Below are 18,478 nucleotides of genomic sequence, written 5' to 3' on the forward strand. Positions count from 1 at the left end.
CTGTGGGTTCACATTTGGGGTCTCCCCATCAAACACATTACGTAAAGCTGCAGCTTGCTCCCTCCATGTTATCTTTTTTTGCCCCCTATCCCATTTGTATTTTGTAGGCTTGATTAACTGTTTTCAGAGTTCTTCACAAGAAAAATTACTGGATGGGCGTTAAGAATTACAGCTTTGTTTACATGGAGGCAGATTCTTTTATACTGGAAACATTATCATAAGCCAGAGGAGTGGCAAAGTATGATGTTCTCAGTATGAGTAATGAATACATTTTTCACTTGCCATTGTTCAAGTAGGACAACGAAAGCACTGAAATAGCGTTTGAGGAGTAAAAATCTGAACTTGCTGTCTGGAAATCTCTCTTCGCCTCAGAATGGTTGCATTTACAAATTGGGTCCTTGCAGAATGTTTTGCTTTTGGTGACATTTCCGGCTACTTCCCAGTCTTTGCCTTCCAACTGCCGGTCCGACGTACAGGTTTTCTGTACGCTGTGTGTGGTGTCTCTAGCCTGTGAAGACACCTCAGGTATGCCAAAACATTTCTCACAGGACTAGGTGACATGCTTAAGCATCTGAAATTGTGGACAGTTGCCTCTCTAGACAGAGGACTTCATAGCTTTATTCTACAGTAAGCTTGCAATGGCTTGCCTTTTCTTTTTTTCTCCATGTTGTAAGTCAGAAAATGACCATTATTTTTTGTTTCCTTTAACAGCACTCGAAAGGAGTGAATGAGATGAACTGTTTGGGTTATAGTATCTGAAAGGCTAAATTATTCTCTTGGAGAGACGTTCTAAATGAGCCTGACCGAGATCCTGGATCTGTGTGAAGAGGACTAAGGATATAGGATGTCAACTGAGACAGAACTTCAAGTGGCTGTTAAAACCAGCACAAAGAAAGACTCCAAAAAGAAAGGTAGTGACTCATTTCTTGTTATTTGTATGTACTTTGACTTTAATCAGCTCCTGCATCTGCCACCTTTAATGTGTCTGTGATTCTTCTGTTATCTGTGCTCTCAGTGAAAGTAAATTTTGTTAAGCCCAGTGGAAGTCTGGTATGGGAACATGGGATTTGGTGCTCTGATATTAAAAATATATCTTACTGAAATATATTTTAAATACAAGAGAGGATTTATGTATTATAGTTCATTAATACTTATGTTATATGTATATTGCAATTGTTTCACAAATGGAAATATAATTTTAAGAACTACTCGTGGCTAAAGGTAACCTTTTTTGTGTGTTGATAAATGAATTTTATTCTAAAGGCTTTGTTTCTACGTTGTTTTGAACTTAACTCTGCATTTAACCAGAGCTTAAATGCACTTCTTGTTACTGGAGGTTGAGTCTTAGTGACATTTGATGAAGTAACAGAGAACTCAGTAGCAATCTGGAGAAGGATTAATTGTAATCTGGTAAAGGAAATATAAACAAAGAGGAGAAAACCTCAAAATTAAGGAGAAGCTATGAATAAACGCATGGTTGGATAAGTTCTCATTTATATTTACGAGTTTGCATCAGATTGTAGGGCAGTTCTTTGGACTAATAAGCATGAGAAATGGGATGGTATGAATTTGATGTTTGTGAATAGGAGTGCTGAAAGGTTTTTAGTAAGGATCTTAATCCTTAGATTTTGATTAGTATTTTTCTTGCTTATGGTTTTAAGTATTGGTGAACTTGGAGGCCAAGACTTTGAATTGTAGTGGTAATTTATTGTTCTGTGTAGCTGTCTTAATGTTTTCTCAAACCTGTGCAGATAATGAAATTGAGATTGAAAACAGATTTCATATGAATTGCTCAAATAGCAAAGTAAAACAAAAATTAATACTTAATATATTGTTTTAATACTTGAGGCAGCAAGTTTTGGACTTTCATTATGAGCTTTTCAGTTCATCATTCTGTTTGTTTTTGTAGGGGTATGGTTTAGCCATTTACTTCTGAGGATGGTTAGAATTTTTTAAATACGTTTGTGTTGCAAATTTTACTCATCTTAGATATAAATAACTTGTTCAACTTCGGGGCAGCTATGCCTTTTACTGCAGCCATTCTACAAACCAGTAATCAAGGCCTTGTGTTCGCCACAGCTTTTCTATCAGAAATCTTTAGATTAGCGTTTTTCCAAAGAGACACAGCAATTAAAAATTTTTGAGTGTTTGTTTGGGAAGATGTTTTAGGATCCTTATGACTACTCTAGGCCTAAACTCACAAGGAAAAAATGATTAAGATAAAATAGCTGTAGTTTGGACACGGAAAAATAGGGGAACTTTGATGCAAATGAGAATGTGATCTGAGAGCGATGTTCAAGGCAAGAAGGAAAGTGAAGTTGCTTGGTTGTATGATCATTCAGCATTTTTGGCAGGAAATTAAAAATTGTCAGTTCTTTGCAATACAGGTAACATCTTTTTGGTGTGTGTCTCCTATGTTATTGCTTCTGCTTCAGAGTGGAACTTGAAAACAGCAAATTTTAGAAACTTGATGTTTATGTTAATAAAATATTCAGCATCCAGCTTCTAAAATAATTTTCATAAATCATAATAACTGAATGCTTCTCTGCACAAAATCTGATTCTATCCCCCAAATGGAAATTCTGAGAATGACTGCTGAGAAGTATAAAGTGTGTTCTGTGGCAGCGATCAGAGCTCCCTGCAGCACGTACAGATGTCTGAGGAACTGGAAGGGACAGTGCATGGCAGCAGCACGTCTCCAGAATTAATCTTGTTCTGCATTGTGTGTGCAAGTCTGAGCGCATCCGATCACATCCAGCCATCCGAAGCCCTCGCGGTACAGCGGATGCTTTGCACAGACAAGGGGTACGGTTCAGACAGCGCTGCTCTTCAGATCCCACGTAACGAAAGTCAAAAGGAACTCGGTGTGCTCGTTTACTTGTCACTGAATCGTATGTATTTGCGTATATTTCTACAAATGAGCCCTCCTCTGTAGAGTGGGAATGATGGGCGTGTGAAAACAGGGAAAGGTTTTCGTCTTCTTTTTTCCCAAGTTCATTAACCACGGGCAGCGGCAGGTAGCAACTACTAACATGAAGTTCCTAATGTTACTAATCCATTAATTTGATTATGCAATGAAACCGATTATTCCCAAGAAATTAGTCTTTTCTACATAAACAGAAATTTCAGCTCTAGTGTATTTCCCGTGGATCAGGTGTTGGTGTACTTCTGCCAGAGCCATGACCCGTTTCCAGCCGGAGCAGGAAGGGGCCTCCTTGGCTGTATTGTCTCCTGTTCTGGCAGTTCTCCTGCCATCTGCAGTTCACGGTAGCGAGCTGGGAAAGAGGAGTAAGTTCGAGAATAACTTTGTAATGGAACAACTGTCCCACAGATATATCTCATGTTGAAGATCTGGAGTGACAGAAGGGGGATAAGAGCATGGGACACAGTTCTTTCCTGATCTCAGCATAAGTCTTGCGTGTAGTGGCAGCTAAATCTTTAAATTTCTCTATATCTATATAAGGATACAGCAAAGTAGTGTTTTGATTTTGAAGTGTTGCAGTAATGCAAAGCTTAATTCCAAGGGTTCGTAAGGAGTGTGAATATAAAACAAGATGAAATGTTGCATGGTAAATGCAAGCTGCTGCTCTTACTGAAGTAGAATGAGTCAAACGAAAACGGTGGTTGTCGAGATGATGTGACTTGGACACTTGTGGTGTAGTGCCTGTCTTGAGTTAAAGGCACTCTGACATTGTTAACTAAACAATTTAATACCCTGGAGAGGTCAGAGAGAAGGTCCAGGAGGAGTCTCATGATACTCAGTGAGGCGGATACAGAGTCCTGCTACTGGGACGGACCGACTCCCTGCAGCAGGGTAGGATGTGAGTTTGAAGTTCTTTTGTGCTTTCTTACAGTTGCTTTTAGACTCTATTGCATGAATTACTGAATTTTTGGTGACTGGGAGATAGTTTGATTTCTGCTGCAGGTTGGGGCACATGGCATTAATGCTCTGCAAAGGTACAGGTTTTACCAAGCATTTCATTATGTGTTGGGGATATTTATCTCTCTGTGTAGTCATATGCAAAGCATTTCTCTTACAAGAGATATTTAAACCATTTATTATTAGGCACAGTGTTTTAACAGCCAAAAGCTTTGTAGTCATAGTCAAGTCTTCAGACTCTACATTGTCATCAGAGCTGGTCTGTAAGATGGTATTCTGTTCTAAACACTGAAAGATTATTGCTATCGTTAGGACAAGAACTTACAGAAGAAATCCTCTCAGAAGCTGCTATTTAAGTAGAATTGCAGCTGCAAAACTAATGTACAATAGGTAAGTTCAATATTAACAGGATAATATCAAATTGTAATCTTTTGTGTTAACACTGTCATCCTGGATAACCTTAAAAACAGGCTATTAAAAATCAAGCATTAAATTTGCCTTTTATTCAGTCAATATTGATGTGATGGATCCAGAATTCAATGGGCTCTAGAAATGCTACCTGGTCATGCTCCCAGCACAGGCTTGGAGGTTTGACTGACTTGAAGATAGTTATGAATCACAGAGTGGTTTGGGTTGGAAGGGACCTTAAAGACCATCCAGTCCCACCCTGTGCCATGGGCAGGGACACCTTCCACTAGACCAGGTTGCTCCCAGCCTCATCCAGCCTGGCCTTGGACACTTCCAGGGATGGTGCATCCACAGCTTCTCTGGGCAACCTGTCCCAGTGCCTCCCCACCCTCTCCGGGAAGAACCTCCTCCTGATATTTAATCTAAACCTCCCCGCTTTCAATTTAAATCTGTATGAAAACAGAGGTGAGCCAAGCACCTCCCTCCCTCTCTGACTGTTGCTTTTTGCTCCATGTCCTGTGAAGGTGCTCACCACGTGAGGCTTCACCCTGCACCGAACACCCTCCTGTCTACGCTTTACTCCATCCTATGAGCTTACAGCACGAGATGCTGTTAGAGGAGATGGTATCTCTGCCATCACCCACATCCAGCCCTCGTCTTCATCCCACTCTTGACTGTTATCTACCTGTAACTGCTGTAATTACCTTTTTTGAGAATTTGCTCAAGTTTTAAGACATCCCAAAGAGGATGTCTCCCTAAAAGGAAATAATGCCAAATTCCCAGGAGATTTAGAAAGCTTTATTCTAGAACTTCTTTGGTGATATTTTTTTCCTTGTGAGTTTGACAAAAATTATGTGTTCTTTAAGAATCATTTGGAGAATTAATGATTCAAATAATGCTCTTAAAGGCTGATTTTATTTCATTTGTTTATGCCATCTGGGTCGTTGAAAGGTGAATAAACATTATGTGTTTGTACCGTTCAGGATAGGAAATTAGAATTTTTTATTAGCTAGAGTTGTTAGAAACATAAACCACGTTTGTCTTGTAGTACATGGGGGAAAAGCCATTTATAAGTGTGTATGGATTATTGAATCAAATGGAAAGCATTTACTTGAGCCTATCGGAATTAAAATTGATTTAGAAAACTCTTGGGGGGGAAATCCATTGCATTGTGTTTGAATCCACACTGATAACTGCCTTGGAAAATCACTTCTTGAAAAATTAATTTTAATAGGAAAAACGAAAGGGGAGGTCAGTGAAGACGTGAGCCAGGCTGCCAAATATGAGTACGGATCTGCATCTGCTTGGGGGAGGCCAGGAGACTTTTCTAGGGATTTGGTTTCTTCTTCTTGCGCTTAAATTCTCTAATTATTCTATTTGAAGCTTAGAATCTTTTGCAAAATCATCTCTCATTATATCCCCTATATGGAGTCTGTATTAAGACTTTTGAGTCAATTTTCAAAATGACAGGTACTTGTAAAAATGGAAGCAAGATACAAAGAGCTGCTCAGGCATGTTGACAGTCAGCATAATGATCTTTGATGCTAAGGATCCCCATGGGTGCAATTTCCTTATTTAATGGGTTTCCGCTGAAATGTGTGGGAAGCACATGGCGTTTGGAACCAGGTTTCACAGTAGGCAGAGCGCCAAGCTGGGGATTGGCGTAACTAGCCAGTAGGAACGTGAAATTTAGAGGGGGTGTGATGTGCTGTGTCGGTACCGGAGCCGGATGCCTTCTCACAGCCATGAGCTGGGCACTTCGTTGGGGCTGAATGGATATACAAGTGCTGAAGCTGTACTTGAGGAGCGAGAGCGGGCTCCGTTCGGGGAGCTGTTTGATGCCAGGTAGGGAATGACCCTGCTTGCACCAGCCGAGCGCAGGGTCTTGCCTGGCAGTGCTTTCCTGGGGATAGAGGATGTGAGTTTGATCCTCCTGGGGATCAGGATGGCAAAGAGCTTAAGTGGCTTGTTTTAACTGTCTGACTACTAATTAAAAGGAGTGCAGTGGCTCCAGGAGCATTCTCATATATCAGATTGGGCTTCTGGTAGAGTCACATCTATTTCCTGGGTCTTTTAGACTCCACTCTCTCATTAGACTTTATCTTAACTATCTAAAGGAAAACCTTTGCATCCCCAGAAGCAAAAATCTAGTCATACTAAGATCAAACAGGAGGTACCTAGTTAGTTTAAAAGCCTTTGGGGATAAGCAGCCTTTAAACAGGGTTATGTTTTATCATTTTCAGTTTTCATCATAGGTGCCTAATGCTACCCAAGTCCTCTTTCGGGTTTCTTAGACCTCATTTGAATCTAATCTTTGGACTAATCATTGCTAAATTTGAGAGTGGGACGGAGGTTTCTGTTTGATGTGAAAGCTGTGATTTTGCCGATACATAAAAATCTTGATACAGTTTTTACAGGTTCCTTTCCAGATTAGAACTTCAGTTTAAATTAATGTTATGAACAATGATGGTTGATTATTTTTTAATATTTTTTAAATTATTATTGTTGAACTTTCTTTTTTTTTATATTACAATCAGCTAACAACAATTAAAGCATCATCACTGTAATGAGGCATTTCAAGTGTTCAGATTGGTTTAGGTTCATTTATTTTTCTGATTACATAGCTAAGATTCATGGAATCCAGCAAAATTCAAATTTGATCTAAAGAGTAATGACAGAGGGGCACAGTCAGGAGCTTATTTCATTGACAGGGAGTGGATTTGCTTTGTTTCCTTGCCGTAGTTATGAGTTTTTCAATAATTTATAGATCGAGTAACAGCAACATTAATTGATACACTAATTGAGTCCACATGCCTGCCTTTAACAAATCTCTTTTGTGAAGTGGTTACTGACAATATTAATTGCACATCTTTTGAGTGTTGATGTAAGTTATGAATTCATTCTCAAGTTGAAGGAGGGTGGGAAAATCATTAATTTTGACATTGTGTAGCTATAATTAACAAGAATTATCCAATAACCATATCATAAATTAGAGAGCTCATGAATTCTGTTTTACATACCGCATTCAACCAAGGGGTTCCATGGTTGTGTTAATTGAAGCATTCTTCGGGGGTGATGGATGTTGTCTCTTGTTGTGGTTAAAATATTTACTGTTGGTTTTAATTGAGAGATCAGTCTGCCTAAGTTAAGGTTGGAGCTCTGTTACTTTGCTGCTCCTCAGCAGAGGAATCAATAATCTCTTGAGTGTTAAGAATAACGTTTCCTGAGAGCTTCTGTTATGTTATCATTTCTCAGTGTTTTAACAGTCGTCAAAGCATTTCAGTTGAAACTAGTAATTAGGAGCTTAATGCAATGCGTGTTCCACAGAGGATTTGACTCGTGTAACAGTCATTAAATACAGGTGGGTGTTCCTGCGTGCCAAGGCTGGCAGTACGTTAGGAAATCTGTTGGTTGCTGGTGGTGAGGATCACCTATGCATCCAGTTCAGCCTGTGCTATACATTGTTTCTGGCTTCACCCACCTGCAGTATTAAACTGCTTCTGAGATTTTGTTGAAAAGTGAGGAGGAAGTGAGGGGCTGAGGCTGGTCAGGAGGTAGAACTTCCAAACAGGCAAATAAAGTCATATTCAGGGAAACTTCTGTCTGCTGCCAGTGAAGTTTGTATTAGGGCACTTGCGAACAAAAGGTTTAGCGAATTCAGAGAGGAAAATTGTGTCATTTAATGAATATAACTGAGCAGGAGTGACTTGATTCACCCAGTTTAGTAGCTAAAATGCCTCTAGAGTTTTGGATAAGTGGAAGTTTCCTAATACAGCTCACACAGAAATATTCTACAGGTACAAGTATATTGATGATCATGATAATGCTTTTATATCATTCTTTATCCAAATATATTTGCTTGCCTGCTAAATATGACATTTCTTTCAGCATGTTGCCTTATGTGCGTTTGAACATGTCTACTTCTATGAAACATTTTGCCTTCTCCATGACACTATGGGAAATTCTGCAAGTAATGGTAAAATACGTCCAAGTGTTACTGTAAAGTACAGGTCGGAGGTATCAGCTGTATTGGTAAATTCTCCCATTTTGCTGAAGGGAAATCAGAGACAAGCAAATCTGGAAAAAGGGGGAAACGCAAATTGATTTCAGAGACGCTTAGATCTTCGCATCTAAAGCCAGTGCTGGTCTCTCGAGTACTTTCCTAAGATTACACCACGGATCAGGGCAGAGCTTGATATGTCATCTGAGGGTCCTCTTTCTTATTTCGTGGTCTAACCACTGTGTCTCGTTCTCTCAGCAACGATACCGCAGTAATTTTATCAGTCAGTTTGTGAAGATGTGTGGAGCAGCGTACAAGTTAAAGGGAACTTGTGAGTTTTGATTTGTGCATTTAAGCAGCCAGGAACAGAAGTGTTCAGCTAAGTATCTTAGTAAATTAGTCACAAAAACTGCAGTTGAAAAATACCTGTGTCCTTAATCTTTAATGCCATAGACTTTTTGAACACTGGTCACTTATGTTAAAGACATATTTGCCCCCAAAATTGGTAACATTTTGAAATATGCTGTGGCTGAATTTGTAAGCTTTTCATTCATGCCTTATGGCATATTCCTCTTCAAGAGCTGAAAGAAATATATACTGAATTTGGCCAAGTAATAGGCTCAGACTCCCTGTGATAAATACGTCAGGCACAGATATTCACTGTGCTCCTCAGGAGTAAAGAAAAGATGTGGCTGTGATCCTTGTAGGTGATGTGCTTTGGCTATAGAAGCCATAGGGACATTATTGGCCATCCGGGATCAAGGGAATATGCAATGGATTTGACTTGTCCAATGGCAAATGGGTGAATGTGTTCAAGTATAACATTCATCTTCAAAATTCCTCTTTGAGATAAACGTGTCCTCAGAAATAATTACATATCATTTGTATTATTTTAACTAAACATTGTTAAATGTAATAGCTAGTGTTAGTGTGAAGACAGGAAAAAAATACGTTTCTCTTGCTTTTACAGTTGGTTGATTTTGCTCAGATGAGATAATATATTCCATTTGTTTAAATAATGTGTTTGTGTTGGTCTTTGGTATGCAAACAGAGGGCTGAATAAAAAGCAAAGTAATTTTTTCAGTATTTTAAACTAGGCCAGTTCATACTGAAATCATGGGTAGGTGTATCATATGCACTTAATTGATCCCCCCCCCCTCAGTTCTTCGAAGTGCCAGATAATCAGATCTTAATGTATATCTATGGATTTTGAGCAGGCATAGTACCTACGAAATCTGATCAAGGTCTCCTGAAATGTGAGCAGCAAGAAAGAGAAAGTTGTTTTAGAAAATAACAACCAATGCCAAAGATGACTGAAAGTTTTTGGGTTTTGAGGAAAGGAGAAATCAGAGTACTTTTTGGTACCTTTGCTCTCACAGGAATATCCCCTAAAATATGTGTGTAGAATCCTGGAGTCCTGTACGAAATAGGTTTTAGATAGAAAGGAAGGTGTGTCTCTCCGGAGGCTGACAGTGGTGGAAGGCCACGGAAGCCGACCTTCTGAAACCTTTTCTTGTCTTGAATAACTTCTCCCCCTGCATTCCAATGTCATTCACACCAGAACGGCTTCGCATCGCGCTAGCCCAGAGCTCGGGCAGCAGACACCTCACCTCTCTAGCTGCATGGACACGTCAAGGAAGGTGCGTCTCTCCGGAGGGTGACAGTGGAGGAAGCCCTGACATAGGAAGGCCACGGAAGCCCACCTTCTGAAACCTTTTCTTGACTTGAATAACTTCTCCCCCTGCATTCCAATGTCATTCACACCAGAACGGCTTCGCATCGCGCTAGCCCAGAGCTCGGGCAGCAGACACCTCACCTCTCTAGCTGCATGGACACGTCAGTGGCTCCTCACGAGTAGGAGCGGCACCACGTTCCGCAGTTAGTGCTCTGTAGTGAAGTGTTTCCCAAAGATGATCCATTATTTAAACCATGAAGGAGGGCAAGTCCTCCCTGCTTGAATCTGTGTAGCCTCTGTGAGTAGAAGGTGTGCATGAATCTGTGACATAAGGAGCAAATACTTTAACACTTATTGACCTATTTCTTTTTACTAGTAACAGTCGTGAGCCCAAAGCTAATATCCCAACACTGAGCTAACCTGAGATTTGGAGAAGGCCATCTGTCAGCGTGTTGGTGTCTGTACAACCGTGTTTGGGGGCACTCTTCATGCCCTACACGCCACTCTTCCCTACCTCAACACTCCCCCTCGACCCCCTCCCCCCCCAACCTCGATGAGGATCAGTGGAGTTGACTCACTTCTGATTTACACGCAGTATTTATCCTGTTCTTGCAGCCTTGTTCAGGCTGAAACACCAAACCATAGAGGTTATCACTGATTTGCAAGCAGGTGAATTTACACGCTTTATTTACTATAGCACTGTTGGCTTTTCCCAGTTCCTTTTATTTATGCTGTTGTGCCGCGCAGGAGGGCAGTTGCCAACACAATATCCGTTATTATTCTGACAAGAACAGAGGAGCTTTCACTTCCATTTCTTGAAGACAGCATTACTCATGGCTGTGAAAGAGCAATAAAAATAGGAGAAGTAGGGCAAATTATCATTTGGCTGCTGAGGTGGAAACTGCCCTTCCTCACTCCAAGTAGATCAAGTTTTGAGTGGAGGTGCAAATACTGTATGGTCTCTCTGTTTTTTGGGAAAGAACAAGCTGTTGCTCCATCAAAACAAGTCAGTACGTGTGGAACCAAAGACATTATAACATGATCATGTTTTGTAGGGTCTTCCATTAGAGGTAATCGAATCTGGTGGGCTACAGTGTCTGGAGGATTCATCCTCTCCCAGCCTGCTACAAGGCTGCTGCGGTTTGTTGTGTCCAGGTCCAGGCAGCAGCCAGACTGAGCTTGTATTCTGGTAGGCATGTATACTCACAAAAAAAACAGTCATCCGCATCACCCCACGCACGGCAGTGTTTTACCAGCAGCCACGTAATCAGAAACAGCGCCCACATACACACGAACAACACGGGGGGCTCGGTCCTGTTCCTCTGGCTGATCAGGAATGAAGTTTGCTAGTGCACACACGGAGTTTTGTCCGTAGGGGATGTTAAGACATCCAGTTTGTCCAGTAGCTGTCCTTCCCAACATCAGTCTTCTCCAGTTTTTGGCACCTGAACCGACGGGCCCCTCAGGGTTTCAGTGGCTGGCGCTCAGACCTCTCCTGCCTGCCCCTGAGGCTGATGGGAAGTTCAGTAGTGCTGCTCCACAGGCTGAGCACGGCGAGCGTGCCGGCAGTGAAGTCCTGACCCAGGAGTACAGGGGGAGCTCAAGGGGAGACTTCAAGTCAGGCACGTGCTCCTGCGTTGTGGTCAGTGTTTTGGGAGGATGCTGTGTGGCTGTGCAGCACAGGGAAGCCACTGTGCTTCCCTGGTTTGTGCTAGCTGTGAAGGGGTGATTTCTTGTGAGGGATTCCTGGGACAGCATTGTCTCCTCCTGCCTTACCCATAACTGACCTCGGTGAATGCAGCTGGGGAAGGCAGGAGATCCTCCTGGCAGTGGTTTCAGTGGTGGTTGGACTTCTTGCTGGGAGAGCCCTGCAGAGTTGTCCAGAAGCACAGAAAGCTCTAACCTTGGCTTCACGTTAAAAATAAATCACGTTCCAAAGCAGTCTCCTCTACAGATGACGTGAGGAGCAGCTCTCTCTGGAGTCAACTTGCTTTTAATGTCTACCCCAGTTTAACTACCAGCAAATATTGAACAGCTAATCTGCGATCTATAATTCCACCTCCGATTCTTTTTGTTTAGTTAGAGAAGAAATTGTATAGTGAAAAAGATGATTCGGGGAGTGAAATGAAGTTTAGCATAGTAAGTCTTTTGAGGTTAGCTTTAATTTCACTTTTAAATTTAAAATTGCCATCGAGGTAATGAGGGTAATATTTGCATGTCACAATAATGTGCACCGGTATGCTGATAAGTAGGTGGAAGGCAAAACCATCAGTAGCAGTTGACTGGATTAATCTTTTTTTATATCTTGTGTTGCCTGTATGAGTTATACATTGAACACGCATGTACAAAGTCACATAAGGTGAATTAAATCCATCAGGCAAATTGGGTGTACTCTGTACCTGGGCATGGCTTAAGTTTAATGTTGATATGGTACCGATGTGTGTTTAGTGTTCGCTGTAGTAGGGATGTTTGTGCATTGCAGGGTTGGGTTTTTTTTCAAATGCACAGACTCTGAAGTGTCTCTTTAAAAATAATGTGTTATCAACCCTTCTCAGTAAAAATGGATATGGAAGAACGCAGCCGCTTCTGTTGTGAGTGTGTCAAAAAGATGGCACTGCTAGAGAGACACTGGAGATCAAAATGAGAGCTACCTACAGAGTTCTTGATCTGTCTCACCTATTTTCTTCCTCTTTGCTAGACTATAACTAAAGCAATGTATCTATACCTCTCTATTTAATTGCATTAAAGAAATGTTGGGGCTATAAGGTTAAGCACTAAAATTCTAAGGAAGCACAGACTCAAAGTTGCCTGTGTAAGCCTAATTTAACATCCCTTCAGGATATACATTTTCATACAGTTTTTAATGAGCTGAGCTCATATTGCTCTTTCTTGGAGACCTTTGCCCTGTTCAGCGAATGGAAGGACAGCGGTCAGGGAATGGGCTCCATTTGGTGCTGCTTTCTGTGCTTGACAGTCAGGATGGAGCTGCCTGCTTTGTTTGCATGATACCCCGACCCGAACGTGAATACACAGATATTGATGGAAGCACCAGAAGATCTAAATTCTTTACAAGTTAAAAAAATTCTTTTCATAATATACCTAAAAAAAAATAATAATCTAGCAACCGATAGGTGTGGTGTTTTTTTGGGGAATTGTTTTTTTTTCTTTAGAAAGGATTTGAATTATTTTAAGGAGGCAGTCTGATAAATAGCTTTTGCAAAATGTCACATAGAGGCAAAAGAGGAACTGGAAGAAGAGAATAGTCACGATATCCCCGCTGACAGAGGTGTTTCAGTAGAGTCCTCAGGTAAGAAGGCAGGCAGATTGGCTCACGTGAGAATAAAGCCATAGAAACTGTAGGTGTTCAGGAGTAGCTCTTGGATGTTTTTGCAACAAAATGAGCAGATGTGTTAACAGGAACTTTTCAAAGAGAAGTATTGTTTTCAACTAAGGCTTCATTAAGGAAACTTCCTCAGATGCAAGCTAATGTTCCAGAAGGAGCAGCTTTGTGTGAGAGGAGTTGGGGGTCCCGCCCATCCACAGGGATGGGAGAAGCCCTTGATGCTCCTGCTGGCTGTGGAGCATGATTTTGGGGGGGGAAGTCCCATAGCTCTGGTGATTGTATTGGGCCAGTTTGGCATATGTATGTCTCACCATTTTCTTCACCCTTTGCTTTTGCAGCTCCCTCTTCCTTTTGGAGAATATCAGAACAGAAAACATTGAATATTTGAATGTGGATCCTATTTTTGAGCAAGCTTTAGCTGGAAGAAGGGAACAATAAGTCTAAAATGAATAGTCTGAATGACTGGAAATCAGTGCAGGGCGTCAGAAGGGTGCAGTCAGAGTGATATTCAGGAGAGATTATTTTGACAGCGCTTTCTGAACTCGTAAGAGGAACAAGTGGTGGGAAGAGACTGAGATCCCAGCAGTTGTGAAGTTGGTTAAGATACGGATGTTTAACATGACCACAGGGTTAGAACAGAAGAGGGTGAACACTCTTTAATGATATCATGAAGAGGTTTGTTAGAGGTTGTTGAACTTCTTAAAATAATGGGAAGGCCCATAGTTTGCAGCTCATCTACACGTCCATACATTAATGAGGTCCAGGATAACTGCAGGTTTATCTTCTTTCTCTTTTGACCAAGTCCTGGCTTACCAGGCAAGTGTAGGTACTCCCACTGGCTGCTAGACTACTTCAATGAAACGCACACACTTGGGTGCTCAAAAATAGCTTAAAATGAGTTCCAACAACCTGAAAGCCCCCTTTGTTGCTAATTTGTAGGTTCATGGGTGGGCTTTTTTAATTCAGAAATATTTAGGAGAGCAACAAGGATCCTGGGGTCAGATCGTGTGAAAGCAGTGAATCCATGTTGTGTTTTAAAACATTTAGGATGTTATATTAATTTCATTATTTATTCATTTTAAATTATCTCATAACCAATTTCAGGGACATGGTCATTTCAACAAATAAAGATAAAGTAAATATATATCCCATATATTTGAAAACCTAGTGAACTCTCTGCAGTAATTCTTTAATTCAGTAATTCCTCATATTCTATTCAATGCATAAACTGCCAGTATACTAAAAAGATTATGAAGATCACAGAGGATATTTGTGGTTTTTTTTTTTTTTTAATCTTGTATTGGAATGAGTCACTTGGGGCTAAATGTCCATAGAGCAGTTGGATACAGGAATTTTAGTAAGTGGAATTATTGTGTGTCTATATGAAATACTTCGTGTCTTTTTATTAAACTCAGTTCTTAATACAAAATGTAATTAAAAGAAAGAAAAACCACATTTTGAGGGAAGATTTGGATCCTTTTTGTAATGAAGCAATCAATAAAAATTTAAAGACGTAATAAGAACTTTTATGGACATATTATAAACATTCTGTGGTCTAGTGGAAGGTGTCCCTGCCCATAGCAGGGGGGTTTGAACTAGATGATCTTTCAGCTCCTTTCCAACCCAAACCATTCTTCAGTTCTATCAAAACGTATTTATTGTCACCTGATGGTTCTCTGTTAAGGTAGACATATATAAAGATGACACTGGTAACAAGTAACCTGACTTGATGATGTTTGGTTACTGGAGTCAAATTTTATAGTAAGATTTATGCAGTGGAGGAAATCTGAATCCTTGTAGTTTTGAAAAGCAATCGTAGGAATTGCTTTTCAACTTCTACTCAAAGTTCAGCTTCCAGGAGAGTCATATCAACATTTAATTTATTTTTGAATATTTCACAATGAGAAAGCTAATTGTGTAACAACAAATGCAACGCAGTCCTTTGTAGTGAAATATCAAGAGTCCTGGCAACGCTTCTGTATGATCTTGAAGTTCTTTTCTTCTGCAGTGGCACCCATAGTCTCGTTCAGCCTGTGGGGTCTGGGACCGCAGGGCCTGCGGTAACACAAGGCACAGTGCAATTCAGCCTGTGGGGTCTGGGACCTGCGGTAACACAAGGCACAGTGCAGCATCTGATCGTCAGCAGTGTCACCATTTAAGGTCTAACAAAGTGTGGAATAAACTTGTGGATGAGTTTGTGTGGCTGCAGTTTGAAAGACAGAAGGAACCCGTAGGACAGAGGCAGTGGAGTTTCTTCTTCTTCTTCCCAACAACTATTTAGAGCCGTTGGCAAACACAAAAGAATAAGAAAATTGGAACTACGCCTTTGTGTGGGATTGTCTGAGGGCTTTTAAATTAGTGTGCTACATATTAGACATTGTTTTCCACTGCTGAATTGCAGGGGAATGCTCTAGTTAGAGATAGAACAGGGGGGAAGGATAACAAAGCTGCATCTTCTTAGTGTGTTTTTTTCAGAAATGTGAAGATTTCTGGAGAAATGCAACTTGAAAGTCATGTGCGTTGACTGACCATCAGATGCACTCCGTGAGGTCAGTATTACAGGTTCTGTCCTTTCCCTCATGCGCCATTCTGCACAGCGTATCTCCAGCAGATACGCTTAAACCATTGCAGCACCATCTTTTGTTAATGCCCTGTAACTCTGCAGATTTTGTCACTTCTGTTACCACACTAATTATAGCCAAACACAGGTTGATTTTTTTTTTTTTCCCCCCCCAAAGCCGATGATGTTTGGAGGAGACTGAATTCTCTAAGGTTAGTAATGAAATTTCCATTTGAAGTAACCTAGTTCAAAGGGAAAAATTTTCCCTTTAGGTTTAGACCAAAGGTCCTAAAAGCCTGAGATGTGAAAATAAAGAGGCACTAGCTATAAATACCTTTCAAATTATGTCTCTTCAGACTTGCTGGAATGTGTGGTTAAACTTCTTTCTCGCTGCTTTAAAATATTCAAGGTTATTGGCCAGCATTAAACTCAAAACCCATTAAATACCATTTTTTAAAACAAGTTATTCAGAACTGACAAGCTGAAAGATTTAGAAACAGATTTGAAAAAGGAACTGGGTATTTTCTCCTAAAGAAAAATTATGTTTTTACACACCAAGGTGAATTATTTTAATTGCCAGTGGTAGGTGTATAACACAACTGACTGCCTATTGCCAGTGCTGCCTATGTAAGCTAAGCATCCCTGGGATCTGTAGTCAGCCAGACTTTCATGTCTAGGAAACATGAATATGCTTATGCTGTTATAACCAAACAAAATATTCAGAGTACATCACCTTTTGAAAGCTCCTTTGCCAGCATTTAGAATAGGATTTTCATTTGATCCGTTGTGTATGGTGGGTTTTGAGGTCTGAGATTTCATAGACAAATATGTTTGTGTTCACCAGAATTTCATTATTTTAACTTGCTAGTTTACTCACCTCAAAATTAGTAGTACTATTAAGTTAATTCTCAAGGTTAATAGTACTATAAGTCACAATAGTTGAGGGAAACACTTTCATTTTATGAAAATTTCAACTTTGCATCTGGAATTCAGTCATTAGATGAGAGAGCTTGGAGTCCAGCTAGAACAGCCTCGTCCCAGTGTATGCACAGCTGGGTCAGTTCTGGCCAGTGGCAGTGCCATCATTCTTCCAAATGATGATGTTTCACGTACCAGTTTAGAAAGGGAACCGGATCACAGCCTGATGCAAAGGCTGGCAGTGAATCCCAATTATATTAAGTTGAAGCATTAGTTTCATTGTGTGATCAGTGGTAGCTCTTTATGCTGCCTTTTTTAAAAACCTTGTTACATGTAAGAGGTATCAAAGATGGCAAGTTTGTGCCAAAAGCATTGAATAAGTTTGAGTATATCAAGCTGTTGTATCCTGCAGATTTTTATTTCATATGTCAGATGGAGGTGTGGCTAAAGCTGCATATGACTCTTCTTTAATGTGCTTAACCTTTGTTCCAAAAGCATTTTTATTTATGTGGTTGCTAAGTATGAAAGGAGATTGGAGCAGCATGCCATTGCAAAACTCTGCAAATGCTGTAATCATGGTATTAACCTACTTCAAAGCTTAGGAGCGTGCTCACTTTGTGAGGGTAGTAAGAATGTTTTCATCACTCAGTTCACTGGCAGGTTTTGAAACCAAATCATGTTCCTTTTATTTGTGTCTTGAGGTGGAAGGCTACAGTGGAAGTGATTGTTCCATCTTACCTTCCACTTAGAAGAATAAGGATTTCTAACACATTTGCTGTGTCTGCATGAGAAGGTTTGTATTGCTGCTGTGCATAGATTTTCCTAGCACCCAGAATGTTGTTTTAGGAAAAGGAATGAGCGACTCGATATATCCCAGAGTAATTGCCAGTCAGCTTTGGATTCCAGCTTTCCAGCTTACAACAGTTTATAGTCATTACAAGCAGAGCCCTTTTAGGTTTTCAGGCACAATAAGTGAGTATAAAAAGCAATGCTCATGTGCAACATGTGAAGCTTTCATGTTTACAATACCAAAAGATTTGTTGCATCTAAAACTAAACCAGTTCTTTAGCTGGAGACCCAAATATGGAAATTTAATCATGGTCAGGCTTGTAGCCAGCTGTACATAACCTGATGCCTCCTTCTAGTGCTTAACCTCCCATAACTGAAATTCAACTTTCCAGATTATTTAACATTTGAGGATCAACTCTTGTGTTCTCGTTACTCTTTATTTTCCACATTACCAAAGATAACTAGTGCAGATTTATACAAGATGATTACTGGACATCTAGAGAACTGGGGTGTGGCAAGGAAAGGATCTGCAGTGAAGGGGCAGGGGGGACATCGCCGGTGGGAGCATGGGGAACGTCTTTCCTGACAAAGCACTTCCAGGGTGGAAAAGCCATTAGCTACTGCCTGGAAGAGTAGATGGAGGAACTGCAGAAATGCAGACACTTAATTTTCATTAGTGAGGGTCATCCAAACCCTATGGTTGAGACATTTCCTGATATTAATCCAGAGTCACGGTTTATTGCAGGCATCTAGCTATTCCTTCTGTACTCCCATGAGTACTCACTCTCCTGTGAGTTTTCTCCTATATTGCCCCTCAAAAGTGTCAAGGATAAAACGCCTGTGGATGGCACCAATATCATGCTGCCTCTCAGACCTTGCATGATTGCTCGGCTTGCTGTGGCTGG

At 40.6% G+C, this 18,478-nt stretch overlaps 1 protein-coding gene across 2 annotated transcripts in view; it reads left to right on the top strand.

The window, feature by feature from the left end:
- DAB1 (Dab, reelin signal transducer, homolog 1 (Drosophila)) overlaps window positions 1–18,478 on the top strand; it is a 105,304-nt gene that overhangs the window by 2,894 nt on the left and 83,932 nt on the right. Inside the window, exon 2 of one of the 2 annotated variants that reach the window (XM_010149387.1) lies at window positions 712–911. In XM_010149387.1, coding sequence (XP_010147689.1) covers window positions 845–911 — 67 coding nt within the window. In that variant the 5' untranslated portion in view covers window positions 712–844. Of the gene's footprint in view, window positions 1–707; window positions 912–18,478 lie in introns of those variants that run through there. The other variant, XM_010149388.1, reaches the window with a different exon arrangement.

The sequence above is a fragment of the Eurypyga helias genome, unplaced genomic scaffold, assembly GCF_000690775.1.
Source record: "Eurypyga helias isolate BGI_N326 unplaced genomic scaffold, ASM69077v1 scaffold11203, whole genome shotgun sequence".
NCBI classification, from domain to species: Eukaryota; Metazoa; Chordata; class Aves; order Eurypygiformes; family Eurypygidae; genus Eurypyga; species Eurypyga helias.